General features: G+C 48.8%; 1 protein-coding gene and 1 pseudogene across 2 annotated transcripts in view; both read left to right on the forward strand.

Annotated features, from left to right (window-relative positions):
• Positions 1-16,108, forward strand: part of GPC3 (glypican 3) — a 391,248-nt gene extending 375,140 nt beyond the window's left edge. The window contains exon 7 of one of the 2 annotated variants that reach the window (XM_040468088.1): positions 15,569-16,108. In XM_040468088.1, the coding sequence (XP_040324022.1) occupies positions 15,569-15,738 (170 nt within the window). In that variant the 3' untranslated portion in view covers positions 15,739-16,108. The remainder of the gene's footprint in view (positions 1-15,568) is intronic. The other variant, XM_040468089.1, reaches the window with a different exon arrangement.
• Positions 16,109-16,803: 695 nt separating this feature from the next.
• Positions 16,804-17,025, forward strand: part of LOC121025552 (40S ribosomal protein S12-like) — a 62,893-nt pseudogene continuing 62,671 nt past the window's right edge.

The raw sequence follows: 17,025 nt of genomic DNA on the forward strand, positions 1-17,025 counted from the left end.
ACCACTTTGGGAAGTGAATCAAAGGTCACCAGACAATTAGGTTTCCCTTAGCACCTCCTCAAAAGACCGCTTTTCCACCCCTGCATGATTAGGAGTCTCTTCTCTGAGAAGTTTTCTCAACATCCACCTAAAATTGTGAAAATAAAAATGAAAAAACCACAGCAAGATGGGCACGACCGAGGATTGTAGTGAAGTTTACGTACTAGGATTTTGCTCCACAATCCAATTTCTGTGGCTTTGTGTAACAGCGCTTTTCTTGATGAACGCACTCTATTGCCAAGTGACATTCAGCGGTGGGTTACTGGACCTCCAGGTTGTCTTTATGACGCTGTGCCCAGCCAGATTTGTCATAGCTCGGAAAGCCATAGTTTGTTTCAAATGAATCTTTAAAAAAAAAAAAAAAATAGCTGTTGCATTAGGGTGATAACGTTCTAAGATGGTTTTTCCCTAAAGATTTCTTAATGCCGTCCTACGTCTTGATAGTCTCTACATCATCTTTTTAAGAAAAAATAACGTTAATTTCCTTTCCGTCCAATCTTCTCCAACCAGTCTTTCCCACTGTCCCGCAAGCTAGCTCCCATGCAACCTCCCTCGCTACATGCCAGCATTATCCTAGGAAACCATCTTCTAGAAATACGCCAGGTATCCCAAACAGATAGTGTATGTCTGCAGATGTTCACTGTAGCGTTGTTTGGGCCAGGCAGGAAGGAGAAGCAAACTGAATGCCTCTCGGAGGGGGAACAGCTAATTGTGATATTCGTCCTGTGGGATTTCTTGCAGTCAGTAAAGGAACGGGGCCATTCTACATGTATTAATATACAAAGATTTCTCAGACGTTGTAGCATATGCATATGCATAGAAAGGACCAGTATTTCGTTATTTACCAGTAATTACCCCTGGGGAGTTATGGGAGGTGGGGGAAGTTGAAGAGGGGGCTTTCTTTGTTACTCTATCTACTCAGGTGTTGTTTGAGCCTTTTTGCTTCAAGAATGCATTCATGTGGTGAGTAGTTTAAAAATTAACAAAATAAAAGGACCCTATCCACCGTGCGGAGGATAGTTTGCATGAGGACAAAACCAGGAGGCTGCTAGTCCAGGTGAGGGATAGAGCATAATCTAAGCAGTCCCAATGGCAATGGAAAGGAATTCACAAAATAGTCAGAAAACAGAATTTCCCGGATGCGATCATTAATTAGACCCGGAGGATGAAAAACGAGGAGGAATCTAGGGAGTCTTGCAGGTTTCGGGCTTGGGCAACTGGGTGGCCGGTAAGCGGATATCACCAAACCGGGAGGGGAAGGGGGCAAGGGTAGGGGGGATAGGATGGGAGGGCGCACCTAAGGGACTAGAGATGCTGCACTGTTTGTGGCTTGTTGGGTCTGAGTTGCCTGAGAGCCATCCAGGTAGAAATGGCCCGGGAGCAGGTGGATCTCTAGAGAGCTGTCTGAGCAAGAGAGAGATTTAGGAATCCTCAGTGATAGCTACAACCAGGAGCACTGAAGAGAACATGCGAGATGACTCATAAAGCAAGAAGAGTGGAGGGCCAAGGAAGAGAGGAGGAAACACCCATCTTATTTAAGAAAAACAGCCTGAGGAATCCTCAGAGGCATCTGAGCAGGATCCCAAGAGGTAGAGTCCTGTCAGAAAACAAGGGGAGGCCGAGCTTCAAAATAGAGAGTGGCCAACAGTATTGGATGCTGCAAGAGAGCTCAAGAGGAAGAAGTAAAAAGACTCCATTGAAGGTTCAACTGTAAACTGGCATGAGGGATCTTTCTGGGTATTGTGCTGATGAAAATGCTCTAAAAGTGAATGCTGATGAGGTTGCGCACCTGAATTCACTGAAACTCATTGAATCGTACACCGGCAATTTACTTGAAATGGGTGAATTGCATGGTATTTAAGTAATATCTCAATAAAGTTGTTTAAAAGGTAAACATGTAAAAAAATAATAACAATTCCTCAGACTTTAGTTTGGGGCAAGCTAGTGCCAAGGGGAACTTTCCAGTCTAATCTCTTCCTAATTGGTTCGGAAAACCCGGTGAAACAGAATGACAGAAATCACGCGAGATTACTGACGCTACTTCCTGATCCCCTCCCATTCTCTTGCAGTGTCAGAAACTACTTTACGTTTGATTTGCGTTTCACCAAGCAATGAATGTTACTACCCTATTCCCTGTCTTCCTTTGGAAAATTGGAGAATAGTCGCTGTGTTTACTTTCATTATTTTCTTAGCGTATATTACCAGAAGAAGTTGAGGGTGCCAGGCTGTAAGGCCTCGGTTTTGATCTTTTGTTGTTGTTGTTGTTGATTGCATTTAATGTGTTTACACGTGGCTTCTTTATTGGCCACGCAAGACATATTCACTCTGACATGCCATCATTGATTTCCTTTTTTTCCCCTAAGTTTTTATTTAAATTCTGGTTAGTTAACACACAGTGTAGTATGAGTTTCAGGCGTACAATATAACGATTCAACACTTCCATACATCACCCGGTGCTCCTCACGACAAGTGCCCTCCTTAATGCCCATCACCTCTTGAACCCATTCCCCACCCCCCTCCCGTCTGATGGCCATCAGTTCGTCCTCTTGAAATCCCACTGTTTATTTTATGATGCCTCTGTTATGCCTATGGCTTGACACCTTGCTCCTCTCAGCCATTTCCTTCTTCACTTGATTTGGCCGGTAAGAAGATGTATTTATGTTGGTTGACGCGCACATTCGATGTATTCTGCGGATAGGTAAAGACCATGCCAAAAATTCCTGTCCCTTCTTAGTTATAAGGAACCGGGGCCACCCTCGACTCGACTTTAATTAAAGCATTCGTTTCTTGCTAGTTGCATCTTCTTTTTATTTTGGTTTAACATCTTCCTGCTGCTTTTTCTGCTCCTCCTTAGTGATCTGGCTGCCCCACTCTTTGTAGTAGAATTTTCCTTTTTCCTTGTTACATCTTTATAGCTGTGGGTTTGGGCCACTTGGCATCTTTTTACCTTTCCTGGCCTCCCTCTGGACTTGCCTACTTTGTTCTAATGCCCACAGAGCTATTTGTATGAGGACCATCCAGCTTTTTCTCCTCAGCTGCCTTCCCCCTGGGTCCTTCAGACTTAATGTCCTAATCATGTGCCCAGAATGGCTTTTCTCCATCTGATGCCTCTTCTTTTCTTCCTTTGGATCCTGGTACCGTTATGTAGCCGCACTGAGCAAGATGTCTACCCCCTGCACGTTACTGCTAATTATCTTCTATTGGTAGGGAAAAAATTCAGTGTAAACATTTCCTGAGTTCCTTGCTTCACCTTCTGCAGAGGTGGTGACCTCTTTGGCCACCCCGTACCCTGTACGTACATTTCATATTGCCTGATAAATATTCACACTGCTCCCTTAAAATTATGTCTTGGTCGATAGCTCCTTGGCGCAAACGTAAAGCCCTCCTCTCTAAGCTCGCCATGGTCTCCAAAAGACAGCATCCCTGTCTTTGGGAGAGGTTCCAAAGATGCCTCTTTAGATTCCTCTCCACAGAGTATCTGTGTCAAAGGGAGGAATGCAAAGGTCACTTTGACCCTGTCCCTTCACCCTTTTCCCTGCCACGAGACCTCTAAAGACCGAAATGAAATCCTAGAACCTCAGGGCTGGAAGGGCCACTGAAAGCGATTTAGCTTCACCCTCATTCTATGTTTGAACCCCTTTACCAATATCTCTACCAGATGGCTGTCCCAAGCTCTCCTGGACCACCTCCAGAGATAGAGCTCACTGTCTAGGGGCAGCCTGTGCAATTTTCAGATTGCACTAGCCGTTAGAAAGCTCTTCATTGAAGCCCAAACCATTTCCCCCTGGGGAGAAAGACAAGGCCGTGAAATAGCAGCAACTGAAATGGCGTGGCGGGGCGCCTGGCTGGCTCCATGAGTGGAGCGCGCGACCCTTGATCTCAGGGTCGTGAGTTCGAGCCCCACGTTGTGTGTAGAGATGACTTAGGATAAAATGGCGTGGCTATGGAGCCAGAAGATTCTGAGATAGAGAAGGGAGATCACAGAGAGGGCATGAGTTGAGGGGATCAGGCAGGACCAGAGAAATGGCGCTGAGCGGTGACCGGGTGGGATTGAAAGGTTAAGGAAGGGGATATTGGAGCTGCTTCTAAAACAAATGGAACCCTGGTGAGAGGTTGAAATCAAAGTGGGAAGGAACAGAAAAGCATCTTGAGGATTCAAAGCCCATCTGAGGATCCCACCCTTGCCCTTTGCCTGAGGATATGGAAAACGTCACAGTGGAGACCGGAGACCGTGGGAGTGGAGCGGTGACTGGACAGAAGAGGAGAGAATACTTGGACACGGGAAGAGTTTAAAGAGCAATGGGAAGGGAGGGCAAAGTGACCGGCGAGATGGAAGAGGGGGAAAATGAAAACATGGAACTTTCAGGTTAAGGAATTGTATTTCTCCCCATGCCACCACGTCATTGTATTTTCCTGGCAGCGATCCCACAGACCTCTGCGAGGGGAGAGGGTGCCGGCGTGTGTTACTGCAGGGACTGAAGGCTTATTGCTGCGACCTGTTACAGCCAAGCAAGAAGACGAAGCTGTATTTTGACGTCACACAGCCAGGCGCTGACATTTCCATCACCGGCAGCCCCTGGGCTTGGGCATCGGTGGTGATGTAAAGGGCAGGGTGTGGCCCAGGGGTGGGTGGATCTGGAGGCAGAGGCCGGGGTCAAAGGTATGGGAACCCAGTCGTGAAGTTTCCAAGCAAGAAATAAATGGAACCCGCTCACCAGAAAACCCGGTTCCTGCCCAGCGTGGCACACGGAATGCCGGCGTGTGTCAGCTGCTCACAGAGCAGGGCATCAAGTTCCAGGCAGCAAAAGGGAATGAGAAAGTAATCTTTGTAGATCCCATCCACCCTGAGCGCAGTGAACTGATGCTGGGGGTAATGAGAACTGGCTGTTGTCGGAAGGGCTTTGGAATCCAGGGGTCAGGGTGCGAGCCCTGCCATTTGCTTCCTGGGCCACCCCACCACTGGCCTTGCCTTTGTCTTGTCTTCACCGTGGCTCAGCGGGACTCTTTCCCCTAGGGAAATCATCCGTTAGTGGGGATAGACTCTTCCAGAAGGGAGTCTGCCAAGCTAGTAGCCCTCAGTAGACTGAGGACAACGTGTGTGCGCGTCCCGCCGTTGACTCGTGCATTCATTCAGTCGGTCAGCTAACAAGCGTGTGTGTAAGCATCTGTGCTAGCCAGGTGCTGTGTGGCAGCTACAGGGAGGAAAGAGATTGATTTCTTGCTTTGATAGGGCTTATGGTCTAGCTAAGGACAGGAGCGTAGAAATCACTAACTTTCCTATGAGACAAATTGAAAGGAATGCCATAATAGAAATGCAATCCAATTAATAGCCAGAGAGAGAGGTGATTAATTTTGGCTGGGGCGAGATGAGAAGGCTTCCTGGAAGAGGTATCATGTAAGCTGAGACCTGAAAGAGAAAAGCAGAGAGAGAGAGAGAGAGAGAGAGACTGAGACCATCCCAGGCTGAGGGAACAGCATGGAGAAAGACATGGAAACTTCAAAGAACTTGCCTTTTCCAGCAAATGAATGGGATGGTATGACTACACTCCATGGTACTTGGAGAAATATATGGGCAGTTGAAACTAGAAAGCAAGACGAGATGAGATGGAGACGTTCATAAATGCCATGCTAAGGAAATGGGACTTGATCCCACATCCAGTAAGGAGCCATCAAAGGATTCTGAGGAAGAGAGAAATGTGATTCAACCCATGATTTAGGAAAAAGCATGTTGTCTTGTTCCTGCCATCCCAGAATAGAATGGTCTTTCCTGGATAGCGGTGGGCCATTGGATTCGAATGGGTATCGTATTTAGCTGGGATGCTGAGGACTCCAGGGAGGTAGGGAAGGGGAGAGGGGCTGAAGGAAAAGAGAGAAATGGCCAGCGTCCAAGGACAGAGGAGAGAGCGCCTGTGTGGGTGTGGGATCAGGTACTCACTGACAGTCCAGACCTAAAGATGGGAAGGTAGGAAGATGGGTCCAGGAGGACAGGGTGTTCTTCCAAGTAAATTGAGGGGAAAGTAATCTCAATTCCCCGATCCCATTCATGATGATGGAGGCATTTCACAACTGGAGAGATTTTGAGGAAGAAATTCAGGTGGAACAACTTAAGGAAGCTTTTCATCTGTCATTTGGGAGGACACCTGCCTGCTGATGACTTCTGGCCTGCAGTGTTCCCACATCCAGGCTGAGTGTTTTCAGGGACTGGAGCCATTTTGACCCATTGGCTCTTGTACCCATTTTCTTTGCTGTTGGGCATTGACAGGACGTTGCAAACATTTTAGTTCTCAGGTACATTTTTTTGGCAAGATCCACCGTGGCTTATTAAAAATGGAATATTACCAAGCTTTGGGTTTTCCCATCTAAGTATGTCTAAAGCTTTACCCCAAATGCCATCACAGTGCTTTTCATTGAGCATCTTGGAGCCTGGGCTTCAAGGTACCATAAGGCCCCTCCCTCACTCTCCTGACACCTCGCCAGCAATTGGATGTGGCTACAATAAGAGACATTTTGTGTTTTCCTTCTGTGTCCTCGAAGCCCAGTGACGCATACCTCTCTAGCTGCATCGTGCCTGACATTTATTTTATAAACAGCACTCCGTGAATCTAAACCATTAAGTGCTTTTTTAAGTAATGAGGACAGAGTGCATCCTTTAATTGATTTTTTTTTAATATGGTTTAGCAGCTTAGCATCATCTGTGTGAGCCACAAAAATAAATGTAATCTTCCTGAGATGGTATACAAATTTCTCTTCAGCAACTGGTCTCCGGTGAAAATCCTTGACAAAAGCTCCCCTCTTCCTCCATTCCCAGTTGAGGAGCCACATCTGCAATTCTAGGGTAGTGTTAAATATCCATTCAATTTCATTCTTCTGGACAACTTGACTTTCTTTTTCCTTTTTCTTTTTTTTTTTACATTTATTTATTTATTTTCAAGAAACACAGGGCGTGAGCAGGGGAGGGGCAGAGAGAGAGGGAGACACAGAATCCGAAGCGGGCTCCGGGCTCCGGGCTCTGAGCTGTCAGCACAGAGCCCGACGCGGGGCTCGAACTCACGAACCATGAGATCACGACCTGAACCGAAGTTGGCCGATTAACTGACTGAGCCACCCAGGCGCCCCCGGACAACTTGACTTTCAAAGCACTGAAGGGGTATCACTGGGGGGTGGATGCTGTTGTTATAGGGTACATTCACACACTCACCCCTCTCCAAAGTAAAACCCTAGAGTTGCAGTGCAAGTCCCTTCAGGAACTGGCATGTGCCCCAAATGCCACTGTCTTTTGGTTTCTATAGTTTTTTCTTTTAATTGTGGTAAAATATGTGTAATGTGTAAAGTATTAAGTGTGCAATTCAGTGACATTAATTACATTCAAAATGGTGTGCAACCATTACCACTCTTTCCAAAGTTTGCTTATTCTGCCTATTTCTATTTCATGTCATGGAGTCATATAATGTGTAGCATTGTGTGACTGGCTTTTCACTCAGCACGTCTTCAAGTTTTACCCATGCTGCGGCACGTATCGGCACCTCGTTCCTTTCGATAGCTAAACAATGTCCATCGTAGGAATGTGCCACCTTTTGTTCGTTCATCCACCGATGGACACGTGGGTTACTTCCACCCTTTGGCCATCGTGAATAATCTGCTATAGACATGGGCGTGCAGGTATCTGAGGGTCTACTCCAGGCTGCCCGTGTAGCAGGGATAACAAGAATACGGCATTTCCAAAAGCCGTCTCGAGTTGGTGCTCTGGAGGCACCTTCTAATGAGGCGTGGCGGCACAGACGAGTTAGGTATTGTGACAGGATACCTCAGGCCCCGTCGGGGTGACGGCGCCTCGTCGCATTCACTCTCCAACTTCTCCGAAGGCTGATCAGCGGTCAGTGAACCCGTAGTACCTCCCGCTCTCTCCTCAACCACCCTACTGAGCGTCTCTCAGCAATCTCCTGGAACCATCTGGTTGACACATCGGGTAGCTGCTTCTTAGTCCTTACTTTGCTTAACCTCTCAGTAAACAGTGGACCATGCCACCCCTCCCCTCTTTCCAATGTTCTCTTCCCTTGCCTTCTCGAAGCCCATTCTCATCATCTTTTCCCCTGGAGCTTTCAGAGCAGTGTCTCTGTCCCATGGCATGATGTAACTTCTCCTGTGGCAAGTGAAGGCTTTGATGAGGTATGATTCCCGTGGAGCCGTCAGACAGCTTCGGGTCAGAAGGATCTGTCAACATGAGACCCGCAGAAGGCGGAGGTAACTCTGGGGCTGGCTTAGGAGGGCCAGCGCCCACGCCACCCACTCGTACTATCAGGGTTTCTAGGACACGGTTCTTCTGCTGCTGGGAATGTGACTTGATTCATGATGTACCTAGATAGGCATGGTGGTGGCCCCTGTCACAATCAGATTCTGTAGTCAAATGGTTTAATTTCCAGAGGGGTTAAGTGATATTTTCGTTTCTCCCTTTCTTTTTTTTCTTTTTTAATTTTTTTTTAACGTTTATTTATTTTTGAGACAGAGAGAGACAGAGCATGAACAGGGGAGGGTCAGAGAGAGAGAGGGAGACACAGAATCTGAAACAGGCTCCAGGCTCTGAGCTGTCAGCACAGAGCCCGACGCGGGGCTCGAACTCACGGACCGCGAGATCATGACCTGAGCCGAAGTCGGCCGCTTAACCGACTGAGCCACCCAGGCGCCCCTCGTTTCTCCCTTTCTTAATGGCTCATGGCAGTAGCGAAGCATCGGTAGTCGTCGAACCTCCTGGAAACCGTTTCGTATCCATAAACTTAGCAGTCTGAGCCCCAGTTAAGGGCAGTTACCGTGGCGTTCCTCTCAACGAGGAAGTTGCCATAGAAAAGCCTACCTGAGGTCATTAATTAGGAGTATGTGAATCCCAGCGTCCAGCTTTGAGTACTGTACAAAGCCCAGATGACTCAAGTGTCCTCACAGTGCTTTGAAGACCTTTCAACCGAAGCACCCCGTACATCGGTGAACAGAGTGGAACACCCGTTCCGGAGGACCTCGGACATGACCCGAAGGTCCTAGTAAACGTGAAATGATTTATGAAGTCTTAAATGCGTTTGCAAACGGTACGTTTCTTTTTTATTATTATTTTTTTAAATCTTTATTTATTTTTGAGAGACCGCGAGAGCGAGCAGGGGAGGGTCAGAGAGAGAGGGAGACGGAGTCCCACACAGGCTCCACGCCGTCAGCACAGAGCCCGACGTGGGGCTCGATCTCGAAAACTGAGATCGTGACCTGAGCCGAAATCAAGAGTTGGATGTTCGACCCGGTGAGCCACCCAGGCTCCCTGCGCGTAGTGCGTCTTCTCCATCATACGGCCTTGCGTGGTTTAGTATAAGATGGTGTGCTTTTCCCTCCCCGTATCTTTAGGAAAAAAGCATGCCATGGCTTTGCGTACCCACAGCCCGCTGCAGTGTAACCTGAAGCCACAGCTACCCCCGGATCGAGGGACAGAAGCCACCGTAGGAGAGGCCACGCCTCTACTGATGGGGAAAGCCACCGTATTTTTCCACATCCCATCATTGTGACTGAGGACGTTGGCAGCTGGCCCGGGCTGTCGGAAATGCAGTGAGCATCTCCTCGCCCAGCCCTCTTCCAGGAGAGGCCGCTGGGTTATTCCCAGAACTTACAGTCATTTCGCACACAAAATGGGCAACTCACTTGCGCGCCGCGAAGGCGTATCGTGAAACGGGCCCGTTCCGAAAGGGGTCCCAGTAGACCAGTTAAAAACCGGAGGCCCCCAAATGGGCCGGCTTCCACCTGCCCGACCTGCGAAGCAGAAAACCTAGACTCCCGGAGGCCCCCGGGGTCATGAACAAAGTCACTTTCTTCCGCTTTCAAGCCCAGGTGGTCGTTTGGCACCCGAAAGCTCACAGAGGAGCGGGGCTCCATGTGGCGGGACGGAGGGTGGCGTTGACGGGAAGGGCGAGGAAAAGCAAGATGGGTCCGGGATTCTCAAGCGAGTGGCAGCGCCCGAGGGCGGCCGTGAGTGGGCGGTGGAGTGAGCAGTAGCGCGGGGAGCACGCTTTGTGCCGACGTTTCCCCACTTTTAGCGTCCGGGGCCCGCCAGGCGACGGGCCGAAGGTTTCACACGGCCCTGCCTCGGGAGCCAACCGTACACGGCAAGCGCGAAGCACGGGGATGGCGGCGTCGCTCCGCTGCTCCGTCGGGGCCGGGTTGAAGCCATCTGCCGCCGCAGGCTTGGCAAGGAAGAGCCCCCCAAGCCTGGCTCAGTGGCAGCGCTCTCTCCCCTGGAATTTTGATAGCCGCTCTCCTTCCAGGCTGCCCTGGGAGGCCCGCCCGCTGGCGCGGGTGAGGCCCGGCAGCGGCCTGCTGCTGTCCTCGGGGGCCCGTGAGGTCCGAGGGTGAGCGTTTGCGTCCCGTTACGCACTCGAGACCCCAGCGGCTTCGGAGGAGCCCGCGGGCTTGTCTCACTGGCCGACAGATCTTCCGGCGCCGCGCGTGCGCGCCTGCTCGGTGCACCCCGGGGCCCGGCCACTTCTCCTCCGAAGCTTCGCGTGTCCTGGCTTCAGCGCCAGTCGTTACGCCAGGATTTAAAGAAAACCGCGGGCCGGCGCACATCTGTGTATTGCCGGCGTCTCTTACGCAAGATTAGATCGGCTCAAGCAGAAAGAGGATGCAGAATTTGGTAGCCGATGAACATCACCGGGAAAACTCACATCCGAAGAGAAGCGGCTTGCTTATGGAGGTTCTGCTGGGGACAGAGCCGCTTGGCTGGTGTGGGTAGAGGGAGGACGGCAGCCTGCAGAAGACCGTGTCCCCCACTTGGGCCCCGGGAGCCCGGGGATCGGAGGGAAATAAAACCAGAAGGGAACGGAGAGTTCATCCACTCCAACGCCCTGATTGGGGCAGATGGAATGGCAGACGCTCAGAGTAGAGGGAAATGAGTTGCCAAAGGAGAACTAGTCAAGACAGTGGCTGAGCCAGGGCTCCAGACTCTGCGGGTGGGACAGCCTTTCTTAGGGACTCCACTGGGCGACTCTGAGTAACTAAGGCTGGAGGGTTCCCCACTGAGTGCTTGGCGCAACTCAGAAAAACTTTTCAACGCAAAGCTCAGCCCTTCATGACCGACAGCTGTTGTAAAGGGATTATCTAGGGGCGCCTGGCTGACTCAGTCAGTGGAGCACGTGACTCTTGATCGCGGGATTGCGAGTTCAAACCCCACACTGGGTGTAGGGTTTACTTAGGAAAAGAAATAAATGAAGAGATTACCTAATCTGCAGCACTAAGGAGGGCAAAATGAGAGTCAGAGCTGAGTGTGTAATTATTACAGATTGTTGGCTCTACCCTCTAGGTGTAGTTAAAGCGATTACACATAGAAGCCAGTTTCTGGGTTTAGCGTGAGATCTCCTCGCTGGCCTAAAACGTTTCACCGACAATCAGTCGCATGGTAGAAACAATTTGTGTGCGTTTTCTAGTATGTACCTAATAGAGCAAAGATATTTTCTGGAAAATCACTGATAAACGAAGACATGAATGATTGAAAAGAGAATGGTTTAAGGGGTGCCTGGGTGGCTCAGCTGGTTAAGCATCCGACTTTGGCACAGGTCATGATCTCATGGTCCGTGGGTTCGAGCCCCGCATCGGGCTCTGTGCTGACAGCTCAGAGCCTGGAGCCTGCTTCGGATTCTGCATCTCCTTCTCTCTCTCTGCCCCTCCCCCGCTCACAGTCTGTATCTCTGTCTCTCAAAAATAAATAAACATTAAAAAATAATTTAAAAAGAGAATGATTTCAAATGATTGTCATAATCTAGTTTGTAGCAAAATGAGAAGGTTTTGGTATGGTGTAGATTTAGCTCTTTTGTAGGTTTGGTTTTTTTAAGTTTATTTATTTGGAGAGAGAAGAAGAGTGCATGCATGTGCACAATGGGGAGGGAAGAGAAAGGAAGAGAGAGAATCCCAAGCAGGCCCTGATGTGGGGCTCGAACCCACAAACCGCGAGACCATAACCTGAGCTGAGATCAAGAGTCAGGTGCTACTGAGCCACCCAGGCGCCCCACTCTTTTGTAGGTTTTTTTTTTTTTTTTAATTGTATCTGCTACTGGCTGATCTCCAGATAGTTTTTCCACAGGCTTCTTGTATTTTCTAAGATGTCTGACAATCTCTCCCACTTAGGGCTGTCCTACAAACTGTTAACAATGATCTTCCTAAAAAACACAGATCAGACTGTGATTTTCTTACTTTTAAAAACCTTCAGTGGCTCCCTATTGCCCACAGAGTGAAGTCTTAGCATTCCCAATCCATCATGATTTGGCCCTTACTTGTCCTTCCTGCCTTACCTCTCTCCCCCTGAGCATGCCCTACCTGCACTCCCTAATATTGATGGTTTCGCTCAAGCTGAACCCCCTGCCGGAAATGAATGACCATCTCATTCAGCTCTGCCGTGGTTCCATCCATCCTTCATGGTGTAGATTATATCCCAGTTGTTCTGAGAAGTCTTCCCAGATCCTTCTATTTGGAGATCTCTCTCCCCAACGTATTCGGCTTGTGCCTCTATCTGAGCCCTCATGACCTTCTGCCAAGTATCTGGTTGGTTTGTCTGTTAGTCTGTTTTCCTTGCCAGAGGGCGGGATTCCTAAAGGCAGGCACTAAGTCTTTCTCCAACCTTCTAGCTCAATGCTTGGGACCTTGTAGGCTACCATTAAGTTTGTGGAATTAAACTGGATTATACCCCCCACCCCCATCCAGGGTTGTCCCCATTCATCTTTGACCAAAACTGGTCTTTCCTCTATCTCCTATAATGCTTCATCGTCATACTAAGCTGTCCCCTTTGTCACTAATCTCCATGATGGTGGCCCAGGCCCAGAAAGTGTCTTTGGTGAGACTCGCATCAATGTAAGCCATAAAAGCCCAGCCGTAGGGTTGCTGCTGTTAGACGGGGAGCCTCACGAAACCTTTAGCCACAGCTTCGGAAGCATACAGAGGTATTCCGAATATTCCCGGGGGCCCTTTGGAGATGGAAAGCTCAGGCCAGCTTTGTGCTTGGGGAATCGAATAGCCCTGACCATCATTGCTGATTTCTTCAGAGAAATAGAAGGGACATAATTTCCATTTTCGGTCCTCAAACCCAGAGCTCTTTTCAGAATTTCACCATGCTTAATAATGCTACTCAAACAAGTATGCGATCACTTTCACGTGGAAACACTGGACTCTTCTCACGCTTTTGAGAAGTTCTCTTTGGCACTACGTATTTTCCTAATCAAGGTGGGTTTTTTTTTTTAAGAAACAAATCCATTGCTACTTAAATCGCTACAGTCTATTTGATACACAGAATTGTTCAAGAGGTGGCATAGCTTCATGTGAAGTTTCAGGGTCAGACCTGTGTTCAAATAGCACCTCTGTCACTTACCAGCTGTGCAGATATGGGCAAAAAAGTAACCTGGGTTGGAGCTTCCTCATCAGTAAAATGGGAATCATAATGGCTACCTTGCAACACTATTGAAGAGGTTAAATTAAATGAGGTAACGTATGTAAATATCTTAGTACAGTGCCTGGCACACAGTGAGGACTCACTAACTGGTAGTCCTTTTTATGATTCCCAAACAAAGGGTCCAAGAGATAAAAATAACAAAAGAGGTCTTTGGTGGCACGGGAGATTAGAAACTACCAGACTTAGTGTCTGCCGGGCTTACCGTCACTGCTCTAGTACACGAAACCGTTCGGTGTTCGCGGATTATTTGAAGAGCAAAACAAATAGCACAGGGGCCCGGTGGTAACATTAATAGATGTTGTTTCATCTCGACGTTGGGCAAAGGGAATATCCGGAAAAGGGATCTGGAAGCAAGGCTCAGAGTTCTGTCATTCAGGTCAACCCTAAAAATACTCCCCTGCATTTAAGTTGAGAAGTGGCCTCGAGACTCAAGGCTGCGCTTTCAACGGATAGAGCCATATGTGTTCTCAGCTTTGGTGAAATCCGATCATGACCTGAGCCCGTGCTGACCTTGGCCTCGCCTGTGTGCTCTGCATAGTTCAGCTTTCAGAGAAAGACGTCTGACCTCCAAACAGAGCACTGCTCTTTGTTTTTTTCTTCTTTTTGTTTTCTTTGTATGTATTTATTTTACAGGGAGAGGGAATCCAGATTAGAGTCTGGTGAGTCGCTTTTCCCTGGGTAAGAGGGTTCCCTGGAAAATTGGATTTGAATTCTTACGGGCCCTCAAAGCAAAAAACTTTCTCAGCTTTAGAGAAGCAGAATGTAGTCAGATTCATATATGTGAAAAGTTTCTTGGTCCGGCAATGAAAAGCAAGTGTACTTAACAACAAAACAGAAACATTGTATCAAATATGATCGGCAAAGGATTCAATAAAATATATATTCCAATGAATAGGAAAAACCTTAATACCTGTCAGATAAAAAGGCAAAGGATATGAACCGTTAAGCGTTAAGAAACGTAACTAGTAAACTAAGGCAGAGAAAAAGTTGATCTGTGCAGTAATCAAATACATACAGTTAATGAAACCTTGATATATCATCGAATGCTGACCACGTTATCTTTTTGCAAATGAGGCCGGTAAGTCGCTTTTCTCATCTTTGCCGGTGGCATTAGAAACTACAGTAGCCCTTTTGGAGAGGAGTGTTGCAGTCTGTGTAATCCCCCCTGGCTTTGATCACCTTGACCTTGCTGCCTGCTCTAACCATTGCCAGCTTCAGAGCAGCCCCGGGCCCTGGCGCTGCTCTGCAGGCATCCTGGACCAGCTGAGTCCCCACACTGTCTTCCTGTGACTTACCGTTTCATCCCTTGTAAGAGGAGCTCTTCCTTCCCCTTCCTTCCTTCCCTCTGTAGAATCCCAATCATTTCCTCTGTGCCTTTTGCTCTGCATCTCAGTGTCCCCAAGGGATCTTTCCAGCTCCGCTGGCCACAGGACAGTTGGCTGCTGAGGGCACTCACATCGCATCACCTTCCCAAGCTATTGAAATAGCCACATTGGCGACAGAGTCTAGAAAAGCCATGGGAGTAGAATTGAGTTCTAAATCTGGAAAAGCAAATCTGAAAGAAACTGACCTCTGCTCCAGGGTTGGCCGTCTTGAATTTCCTGATACACCATTATCTACTCAGATTTGCCTTCTGAGAGATGTTCAAATTAGGCCGACGTCAACATCCCAATTTCTTTTTCAGAATCGTGAGCATATCTCATAAATGGTGGGTGGTCAAAGAAGGAAAGCCCTTGCCCTTCAGCCTCTCCTTGGTCTTTGCTTAGTATCAGTTTAAATCCTATGCATTAGATTGATTTTGCTGTGTGTGTGTGTGTGTGTGTGTGTGTTTGTGTGTGTGTGTGTTTTAAGTCAGCTTCTCCCCGTTGGTGTGACCTCTGCTAAGAGCCCCTCTAGCCATCCCCTTCCGCTGGGGGGGCCGCACCACCCCCCCCGGCACCTCCCCATCTCCTGGCAGCCATCCTTTCCACGAGACCTGGGGCATCCCAACATTCCAGACAGATGCTGGAGTCCCGGCTGGCCCACAGCTGATGCTCTCCTGTATTTCACCTTCTTCTTTTCTTTCGGCAGAACTGGCTTATGATCTGGATGTGGATGATGCTCCTGGAAACAAGCAGCACGTGAATCAGAAGGACAATGAGATAGCGGCCTCTCACAACCTGGGGAGCGGCCACTTCCCCCTGAAGGTTCTAACCAGCTTGGCGTTCTGTGTGGCGTGGTTTTTCTTCCCGGTGCACTGACTTCCTAGTGCACCGCACACGTGCTGCCCTTCAGCACCCTGTGGTCCTCCCCTAGAAGGGGACCCACCTTCTTCTTTTTTTCTATTTTTTTATCTTGTATACCTCCTCCGGCCATTAAGTAGAAGACTAACCGCGTGTGACGTTTTCGAAAATCAAATGGCATCTTTGAGGAAGGTAAATTTTAGTGGTAGTGTAGATCGTCTTTTTGCAAAGAAAAAAAAAAAAACACTCAAGTTGTGCCAAATTATTTTCCTATGTTTGGCTGCTAGAACATGGTTACCATGTCTTTCTCTCTCCGTCTCTCTCTTTCTCTTTCCCTTTGCATGGATTTCTTTGGAAAAAAAAATAAATAAATGCTCAAATAAAAGTGCATCGGGTGTTTTTTGTAAGCCCTTGTACATGGCGACCGTGTGGGGATTCTCCTCCTCCTCACCCAGCTTTCTGTTCGGCAGGAGAAAATCCCATCAGGTGTCAGTGAGGTCCTTCAGCCCCACCTCCTTGCCCACCTTTTGACTGGGTAGGAGTCCTGGCCCCCGGCCCCAGTCAAAGCCACCCCTGGCAAAACACTCCCGGTGCATAATCTGCACGTAGAAATCTCGGAGTGTCGTAGAGTATGTCTCTTGCCTTTGAGACCAAAGGTGTCCCAGAAAGTTCCTATCTCCATTGACAAATTTCCCTCTGCTGAAAAAGCTTTGCCCAAAGAGAAACCCTCTGTGTGACTCACGTACAGTCACGTGATCAACATTCTCCCTTCCCCTAACCCAGAGACACGGGTCCGGGAAATCGTAACGGCACAAAGACACGCTTCCCCAAGCCTCTCTGCTGTTGTCTCAGGCTTACTCTCTGTCACCCATGTCCGGGGGCCACCACGTGGACAAGCCCAGCACCTGCCCTGGCTCAGGTTGCAAAGGTTGGCACCAGGAAAGCCACGGTGTATAGGAAGCAGCCTCGTCACTCTTGGCCACAGGCGGCTTGTTCAACACCTGTTTATTCAACAGCTAGGTTTCGGCTCCCCGTTGCGTGTCCACTACTGTACCAGATGCTGGAGACGGGAGAAGGCCAACGATGCGATCCCTGTTCTCCCGCAGCAAAAGGTCTGATGGCCGTGCTAACTTCAGTACCTGCTCCCTGTCCGTCGTAGGCCGGTATGACAACTTGGCAGCTGGTCTCCACACGCGCAACATCACGGGCGATAATGGCCCGGGTGTTGAGGTTTAGACGTTCTGCTGCCAGGGCACCTCGGGGATCCCCAACTTGCCGCTGTTACGATGCCCAGCATATTGCCTG

Source organism: Herpailurus yagouaroundi, unplaced genomic scaffold (genome assembly GCF_014898765.1).
Source record: "Herpailurus yagouaroundi ecotype Mexico unplaced genomic scaffold, PumYag 67681, whole genome shotgun sequence".
Classification (NCBI taxonomy): domain Eukaryota; kingdom Metazoa; phylum Chordata; class Mammalia; order Carnivora; family Felidae; genus Herpailurus; species Herpailurus yagouaroundi.